Genomic DNA, 9600 nt, shown 5'->3' with positions numbered 1-9600 from the left:
CATGGCATGGCATGGCATGGCATGGGATGGGTGGCATGGCATAGCATGGGGTGGGATGGGATGGCACGGCGTGGTATGGCATGGGGTGGGATGGCGTGGGGTGGGTGAGATGGGATAGGGTGCAGTGGGATGGAATTGACATGTGGAATCAAACTCTATAAGAACAAAGTAGTTATAAAAGTAGTTATGTTTTAATCAGTGCTGTGCAGACACCAGGTGCAAGGGGGATCATTGCACACCGTCTGGAAAAATCGTGCTACAGATATAGGCCAAACTAATACATAATCAATAGTTTTCCCGGAATTCAGATACACATTCATTACACCCCCAAGAGTTCGTTAGCATGCAGACCCTCCCCTCTTACACATGCACAGTGGGTCGTGGGATGAAGATTTGTGGTTTTCCTCGCGAAGGCTTCTAACCTTTTGGAGGGCATCCCCCCATACCAGTTTCTTCTTGCCCTATGGACATCTCATCACCTCCCTGCCAAATGTCCTCAGGCTGTTCTCAAACCCTTATCTTTATGGCCTTCATCCCCCTCACTATCCCAGTCACAGTGTCTGCCATCTCTTCTTTTCTAACAAGCCCTACATTCTTGCTTCCATAAACTATCTCTAACTATTCTCCTTCATCCCCTTATTCTCAATCACTGTGAAGCCTTCTTGCCTTTTCCTTTCACTGATGGGGCCCTTCCCACCTTTCGGGATGGCATGGCGTGGCATGGCATGGCATGGGCAAACTGAGTGAGCTTTCCCAACCAGGAACAGTTGTGCCATTCTGTTCTGGCAGGAGACACTCCGGAGCACATCGGTGGCACCACGCTGTTCGGGGACAATGTGGAGGACGAGTGGTTCATCGTGTACCTCGTGCGGGAGATCAGCCGCGCCTTCCCGGAGCTGGTGGCCAGGTGGGGTCCCGCCTTACCCCGCAGCACCGGGCTGCACCCAGTGGGTGCCCTCAGCAGCGCCCCGCCTTGCGCTGTGTACGAAACCGGCTTCTCCTTGAGCAGGATCGATGACAACGATGGGGAGTTCCTGCTGATCGAGGCGGCCGATTTCCTCCCGAAGTGGCTGAGTCCTGAGAACAGCGAGAACAGGGTGAGCGTGTTGGGCACCGCTTTCGATCCCTCTCACAGCTCTGGCTGCTGAAAATTGCGCTTCTTCCTGCTGCGTCCTTCAGTGCTCACATGTGGGAGTTTGCAGCCTGCAGCCACGAGTCTGCTGGAGGCTTCTCCTCAGGCACATCTCCAGCTGAAGGGAAGCTTTCAGTCTTGCTGATGTGAAGGAAACATTTGGCCAAACCTGGAAATTCTGGGAAGACCTCATTGCGGCCTTCCAATATTTGAAGGGAGCTTGTAAACAGGAGGGGGAACAGCTCTTTATGAGTGTGGATAGTGATAGCACAAGGGGGAATGGTCTTAAACTGAGAACAGGGGAGGTTTAGGTTAGATATCAGGAGGAAGTTTTTCACCCAGAGGGTGTTGAGGGACTGGAACAGGTTGCCCAAGGAGGCTGTGGATGCCCCATCCCTGCAGGCATTCAAGGCCAGGCTGGATGTGGCTCTGGGCAGCCTGGTCTGCTGGTGGTGACCCTGCACATAGCAGGGGGTTGGAACCGGATGAGCATTGTGGTCCTTTGCAACCCAGGCCATTCTGTGATTCTGTTGATGGGCCTGTGGGCAGCCTGAGCTGCTGGAGAGGCAGCCAGTCCACAGCAGGGAGTTGGAACTTACAGGCTTTGAGATCCCTTCCAACCTAAGCCATTCTGTGGCTCTCTGATGTACAGAACAAAACCTTGCATTGCTTGTGTGACTGTGCTTTTCCCACCTGATGAAAATGTTACTGTTTGCCAGGTGTTCTTTTACAAGGGAGAGCTACACATCATTCCGCTGTCAGAGACAGAAGAGCAGCAGTGGGAGGAGCTGCCTGCTGAAAGCCTCACCATCTCAGAAGCATTGGCACTGTTACCTGCCCATTCAGAGGAGTTCCTGGCTGCAGAACCCATTCGAAGAGCTGTGTATAAACGTATCAATGGGTATGTGCATGGTTTCTTTGATATTCTGTAACAGAGAGTGCTGATTATGGGCTGTCTGGGGAAACTTCATTGTATTCAGTCATTTTCATGTTAGCTGCAGTAGAGCTGGTTCTCTTTTAGCTAGAAGTTTTCCTGGGGCATTGTGCAAATGGGGGACCTCTGTCCTTTAAGCTGTTGTATTTATGTGGGGACTCTGGTGGTGGTTTACTGCTGGGATGCTATTCCTATTCATGGCAGGAATCACCTTCCTTCTTTAATACTCTGACGAAAATGACAACAGTAGTTAAAAAGGAGCATTTGAGGCTTGCAGTGCACTGAACACAGCGTTACAATTGTGTGAACGCAGATATCCTGAGAAAATCCAGGCCTCTTATCACCGAGCACACTGCTACCTCCCAGCAGGCATCGTGGCAGTGTTGAAGCAGCGCCCGTCGTTGGTGGCTGCAGCAGTCCAGGCCTTCTACCTGCGGGATCCCACCGATCTGAGGGCATGTCGCTCTTTTCACACCTTCCCTCCGGAGGAGCGTGTGATGACCACGGTAAGTGATCCCTCTAATGTATTATTTAAGTTCATGTTTATTTAGAGATGCTGGAAAATTGGAATATTCTTTGTAAGATCTAAAAAGTGACTCATCTTCACTCAGAAGGTGGTGGAGGATTTTCACCCAGAGGGTGGTGAGGCACTGGAACAGGTTGCCCAAGGAGGCTGTGGATGCCCCATCCATGCAGGCATTCAAGGCCAGGCTGGATGTGGCTCTGGGCAGCCTGGGCTGCTGGTTGGTGACCCTGCACATAGCAGGGGGTTGAACTGGATGAGCATTGTGCTCCTTTTCAACCCAGGCCATTCTGTGATTCTGTGATCTTAGGCAAATATATATATATATATCTGAAATACTATCTCAGATAAGGTCAGTAATATTGATGCTTTAAAACCAAATTTGAATGGAACTACAGGAAAGTTGATGCCCATGCAGAGCACAGTTATACCACAGTGAGTGCTTTTCTCTTGCTTTGGCCTTTTCAGGTTACATTCACCAAGTGTTTGTATGCACAGCTCGTGCAGCAGAAGTTTGCTCCAGACAGGCGCAGTGGATACACGCTGCCCCCTCCATCCCACCCACAGTACAAAGCCCACGAGCTGGGCATGAAGCTGGTAATTACTTTGTATGGATTTTGTACTCAGACTGTTTTGTTTGGTGTTTGATCCCAGAAGTGACTCTTTGCCTGTAGGTGGCCTGCTTGTACAGAGAAGCGTGAGCAAACTGGCAGCGACTTTTCTGTAAATGCAGTATGGTGGGGGATTAATTACAGAATAGAGTACTCCTGTGCTTCCACCTCTAGAAACCATTCCAGTCGGGATTGAAGCCTCAAGGCTGGTAGAACACATGGCTCTGTCCTGCACCTCAAGTTTGGCACGAAACATGTAGAACTTGCAGCACAGAGCGAATATAGGCAAGAGCTGAGATGGGAACAGGGTGGGATTTGTCTGTTGGAAGTACAGAAGGCTCAGTGTGCCCTTGGGTCTCTGCTCCAAGTAGAAATAGAGCCACATCTGAGAGCAGGTTTTCTCTTCTGAAATTGCCCGTCCTGAGGCTTGAGCCTCACTGCAGCATGTTTGTCTGAACTGCACAGCTTTGCAATTCAGCACAGACTACAAATACAGTTGAAGTATTGGTGCTTATGTGAGCAGGAGTTGGTGAGTTACAGATCTCTCTTATAGCTTGCTTTTCAGCAGCTTTCCCTGTAGACAAACTTTGTGTGTCAGATTGCAGTATCTTGCTCTGGAAGTTGCAATCTCTCTTCCTCCAGCAGTAATAAACCATTTTGATCTTACAGTCAGCTTTGCTCTCTCCTTCCCAAGTGGCAGAATTGAGTGCTCAGTGATAGGGAGTTGTTGATGCAGCCATTTAGAGCTGTGCTTAGATTTGTCATATCTTGAGGATATCTTCTTGTTGCATCTCTTATTTTCAGGCTCATGGCTTTGAAATTTTGTGCTCCAAATGCAGTAAAGTTTCTCCTGATCTGGAGAGAAAGGAGTTCAGGGGTCCCCTGTGGGAGAGGTACCTCCGCAGCCTGAAGGAAAAAGATTATTTTAAGGTGAAGTATTGTGTCTGCGTGTATCTTTTACATGATCCAGAAGAAAAAAAAACAAAAACAGCACATCTTTTAGCTCTTGAACTTGTGTAAGTATTGCTAGCAGGGCACGAAATCTAATGCTTCCACCTATGGAAAATCCATGAATATCTTGAAAGGAGGCATGTGTGGTTTGTCCCCCTTCAAAATTAATCTATTTATTTTTGGAAATTAAAATGGCTTTGAGTAATTATTTGAAGTTGTCATTTTGAAACCTGGCTGTGAAAAGCAAGTGGAGGGAGAATTACTTACATTCCTGCTTGTGTGCTGGATTAAACAGGGAGAAATGGAAGGCTCTGCAAAGTACTTGGAACTGTTGCGTATGGCAGAACATTACTTCCAGCAATCTGTTAACAAGCCAGAAAGGTAAGAGCTGTGTGTATTTGGTGAATACATAGCACCTGCAAGCACTGCAACTAGTTTTGTGTGTTTGGTTTGGTTTTTAAGACTTTCTCAAAAAAATCTGAAGCCATTTTCCTTTGTGCATTTCATATAGGTGCTATGGTTTGGCATGTGAGTACTAATTCCTCTGGTATGCTCTCAGTAAAAGTTATTGCTTGAGTAACTGTTTATCTTGTTTTTGTAAAGTATTAAGCTATTCCAAGTGGGCTAAGAGGTGGCTGAAAAGTGCTATTCACTTGGTTGGTTGGCTATGGAGATTGTGATAGGACAAGGGGGAATGGTTTTAAACTGAGCCAGGGGGGGTTTAGGTTGGATATTAGGAGGAAGTTTTTCACCCAGAGGGTGGTGAGGCACTGGAACAGGCTGCCCAAGGAGGTTGTGGATGCCCCATCCCTGCAGGCATTCAAGGCCAGGCTGGATGTGGCTCTGGGCAGCCTGGGCTGCTGGTTGGCGACCTGCACATAGCAGGGGGTTGGAACTGATGGTCATTGTGGTCCTTTTCAATCCTGGCCATTCTGTGATTCAATCTCAGTGAATAGCAAATAAGAACTAATCTGTCTCCTTTACTCAATAGGGCAGCTGGCTATAAATATCTCCAAAAGATCCAATCCAAAAAAAAACAAATCATTGCAAAAATATCTGAGGATTTACCTGTTCAAAATATCTTGACTGTTAGTTGCTCCAAGTTCCTGTATGCATTTTGGGATCTGCCTATCTGAACATTTACCGAGACAAAATAAGCATTAAGAACAAAGGAGGCAGAAGAGAAATGAGCTTTGGAGACATCAACAAGGAATGTCACTAATTAACTCTGTCTTATTTTGGCTAGTACTGTCTGTATAGCATGCTGGTAGTTCCCCACAATTTGCTTATCTTTTTACTTATTTGCATGGAAGGAATAATGTGGAATTTCACTGGAAACGTGTTTGGAGTGTCAGATGCCATCGGCATGGCAATGCAAACAAAAATCCATTTCAGTAAAGTGAATTTTTTCCTTTTAGCTCTGTTGAAATGAGTCCCGGCGATGAAATCTTGACATTGCTACGGACAACAACGTTTGATGTGAAGGAGTTCGAGAGAGAAGCAACTTGTCTTCCTCCAGAGGATGGTGAGCAGGATGATGGGGGGTGGATTCTTCCAATCACAAACAGTTATTTGTGATGAGAGAGGGGCAACTGTACCATCTCTTTGCCTGCTTCTGTTGTGTCCTGTGGCTGTTAGAGTTGTTACTCACAGGCAGTCACTTCAGATTGGCAAAACCAGTTCATTTATATAAACCACAGAGTCTGAAGTTGTTAGTTTGCAAGACATGCAATCCAGTTTCTGATTTGATAGCAGTAGGTCAGGAACACCACGCACACATACACCAGGTCAGATACTTTGTGTCAGCTGTCCACCAGACAGAAAGTTTTGATTATGTCATGAAACCAATTCCAGTATTGACAATGCAAAGCTTAGCCAGTGTGTGGTCCATTCTGATGGCCTGTATGAAACCAGCATAAATTTTGTTCTAATACTTTCTGACTTGTAGCTGTTTGCCAGTGTACAGTATGGGTCACATCTGTATTTCTGGATGATTTTTTAAGCACTAAACCAAAATGTTTTCTGTTTATCTCAGCTCCTCGCCTACTTTGTACCTTGTGTTATCAAGTATCATCTTGAAAACTTAATTGTGCAAATAAAGCGAGCTACAAAATGCTAGCAGTGTTCTCAGCCATCTAGACTGGGACTTGTGGGCTAGCAGGCTGGGGCTCAAATAGAAAATATGTCCTAAATTCTTTCAGATGACAGTTGGCTGGAGATTTCTCCTGATGCTTTGGATCAGATGCTGAAGGAGGCAACAGGTGAATCCCACCCTTCCTCAAACGAAGAAGAGCAGAAATATGACTTGGAAGCAGTTGCTGAAAGTATGAAGGCTTTTGTGTCCAAAGTCTCAACGCACAAAGGAGCAGAAATGCCATGGTACTGCTATTTTTTGATGTCGAGTGTGAAACGTGATTTCATTCACTTACAGCCCTCTCAGTGATTCTTGATTTTTCAAATTTGGGAAGTGTTCTTTTTAGCAGAGAAGCAAACATCTGTATTAGTAGTGAATAGCTTCTAAACTGGCTCTGTGACCACTCATGCTCTGGTGCAGATAAAAGTGGTGGAGGATGCTTTATCTTCCAGAGCTCCTACTTAGCTTTGTGGATTGTTTTGTTTTGTTTAGCAGTATGGCACCCAGACCGTGCCTGTGTTAGGCTTGTGCGAGCATAGCAGCTTTGCTTATTGAAAACATTTTTTATTTTAGGTCATCTGATGAAACCAACGTTACCTTTGATGTAGACTCTTTTACAAAAGCATTAGACAGAATTTTGGGTGAGACTGCTTGCTTCTTTTGTCGGAATATCTCACGCTTATTTAGTATCTCTGGGTTTTCTGCTGATCCGCGTGCACTGAGCTGATTTCCCTGCTGTCTGTGCTTACACAAAAACACACAGGGGCAGATTCAGAAGAGCTGGATTCTGATGATCTGGATGAAGAGGAGGAGTTTAACTTCTCAGATGAGGATGATGATGACCTAGATGCTGAAAATCAAAGGGAAGACGAGGAGGTATCACCTAAGGAACTTATAGGCAGTCTTAAGTCATACATGGATGAAATGGATCGTGAACTGGCACAAACCAACGTTGGGAAAAGTTTTACCACTCAGAAGAAAGGGGTAAGTGTGCCTTGAATGCTAGTTTGTGGCATAATCGTTTTGACAGATTTGTTATGAAAGAAGAAATACGCTAAAAGAAGTCATCCTGAGCAACGTGATCAGCATTGTTTGTCCTCTAACCATGTGCTGATTACTAAAAACAATAATCCTGTGTGCAGGCAAAATGTCCTGCAGTTGCACCGCCGTTTCTTTTTGAAACCAAAACTTAACTCAGCTTTAACGTGCACGTTGATTCCAAAACTTAGTTGCATGTTCTTGCAAGCTGCAGTTTGACTTCTTGCGTTTCCACTGTGGATCAGTCCTGTGGGAAACTGAGCCAAGACTCACTAACCCTCTGTGTCTTTCTCTTGGAACATCATCCGCATAATGGGAAGTGACCATTTTTAACTGGCAGTGACCACATTTGGTGACCACATTCCTGTCTCTCAAGGCAGATGAGAACATAGTGAACTTCGTTGGTGACAGAACTGTTTTCTTTTTTTCTCTCTCTTTATTTTTCCTTTTTTGTATACGATTTGTCTCGATGAAACTTTCTCCTTGTACTTCCTACAGGCAAATTCTGCTAAAGCAACTACATCTCAAAATGCTGGCCTTGATTCTGAAGAGGAGTATGCTGAGGTGACACCAGTTGATGTGGATATGAACCTAGTAACTAACCTGCTTGAATCTTACAGTGCTCAGGCTGGACTGGCAGGACCCACCTCTAACATTTTACAGAGCATGGGGGTGTATTTACCTGAAAATACAGATCGTATTGGTTCTAGTGAGGGTGCAGCAGAATAAGAGACTCTCTTAATTCAGAAGACGTGGCTGATTGGGAAAAGAGACACAGACAAAGTAGCAGCATTTGGAAGAAGAGATGAGATTTGAATTTAAAGCATTTTATACATGTGCTTTGTGTGGCTTTAAAGACGTAAAGTGAATTTACCTGGAAATGCTGTCTACCTGGAAATCCTGTCTTTGACAGGATTAGGAGTTCTCCAGTTATGTTTTCAGAGCACTGCAAAATGATGCTGTGATGTGAATGAAGACAAAACATTTCTTTAAAGCTGGCATTCCAATCTGCTGTATTTCTGAAATGTCCTTTACCCATAGCAAAGTGCTGCCACTATCTGAAAAAAGCTGCTGCATTTGGGGGGAGGCAGAGGAATACCATGCTGGAGAGGCAGCGTTCTCTTGTGTGGATTTGGGAATGCTGATCCGATGTTCATCAGACATTTGAATACTTTTCCAAAAGTACAAATGCTGCATTGTAAGAACTTTTGATAATTGCTATAAGAATATTTTGTGTTGTACTAATTAGAAGTACTTGATGATGAGTGATCTGATAGAATATGTAAATATCGCTATCTTTTTTGAATTTATTTAAAATAAAAGCAGTAGTCCAACTAGATTGCTGGTGCTGCTTTTTTCTTTGAAGGTATGCATAACTTCTGTAGCAAAGTGTTGGAAGTTCTTGGAGTTAAAGCATTTTCACAACGGAGCATTTTTTGGATTCTGTTATGACTGAGCATTGGTATTGTGCCATCAGTAGCTGTGTATGAGCTCAATCTGAGCAGCTGGGTTTCGTTGTTTAGGGAAAACGTGACCTAGAATTGCTTTCACATAGAATGATTAATTCTGGATATGGAGACTTAGTTTTAACCAGGTAAATAGGAAAGAAATTACATAGCAATTCTTGCTCTATAGACAGCAAGAAGGCAGATCTGCTGGATTCATTGGATTTCTGCACATCTTTTCTATTCTTCCTTCCACTGAAATTCAAGAGCCTGACACAATTTACACTGAAAGCTAATCTGTACTAATGAATTAATCTGTACTATGTTGGGTTTTGCAATCTATTTGTTGTCGGGCTGGGTTGTGGTTATTTGTTTGTATTTTAAATGAGGAATTTCTTGTAAAATGCTCCAGTGCAAATCAAGAAGGTGGAGATTGCACACATGAGTGAATGAAATGAGTGTGAACAAGGAGTGCTCAAAATGGGAAGACCCAGAGTCACAGAATCAAATACTTCTGGATTTGGAACCCAAAGAGGGGCTTGGGTCTTGTTCTGACTTGCTGAAGAGGCATTCATTTCTTTAGAGAAGAGTCTGCGTATGCAGGAGAGAGATCCAAAGTTAAACTTGCCAAGAAAATGCATTTTATATCTTTGAACTTAAAGGAAAAGAAAAAAAGAACAATTTCTGAGTTAGATAGGCAGCTGAGTTCAGAGAAGAAATATGTATTCATATCTTAAAATGAGAAAGGGAATTAAATGTTTGTCTGATCTTGAATCCACAGTGAAATCTTCAGTGTTTCTCCAGCCGTAGGTGCCTAAATTCTGCTGCTGTT

At 44.4% G+C, this 9600-nt stretch overlaps 1 protein-coding gene across 1 annotated transcript; it reads left to right on the top strand.

Moving 5' to 3' along the window:
- Nucleotides 1–90: 90 nt before the first annotated feature.
- Nucleotides 91–8662, top strand: ECD (ecdysoneless cell cycle regulator). The gene is made up of 13 exons (XM_019617927.1): nucleotides 91–100; nucleotides 745–907; nucleotides 1010–1097; nucleotides 1852–2033; nucleotides 2380–2572; nucleotides 3058–3186; nucleotides 4005–4130; nucleotides 4447–4532; nucleotides 5570–5676; nucleotides 6353–6530; nucleotides 6859–6926; nucleotides 7049–7269; nucleotides 7822–8662. The coding sequence occupies exons 1-13, from the start codon at nucleotides 91–93 to the stop codon at nucleotides 8050–8052; spliced, it is 1782 nt and encodes a 593-aa protein (XP_019473472.1). The 3' UTR covers nucleotides 8053–8662.
- Nucleotides 8663–9600: the final 938 nt, after the last annotated feature.

This window comes from Meleagris gallopavo, chromosome 8 (genome assembly GCF_000146605.3).
Source record: "Meleagris gallopavo isolate NT-WF06-2002-E0010 breed Aviagen turkey brand Nicholas breeding stock chromosome 8, Turkey_5.1, whole genome shotgun sequence".
Lineage (NCBI taxonomy): Eukaryota > Metazoa > Chordata > Aves > Galliformes > Phasianidae > Meleagris > Meleagris gallopavo.
The sequence above is the reverse complement of the archived record's forward strand: the minus strand, read 5'-3'. Positions and strand labels throughout refer to the sequence as shown.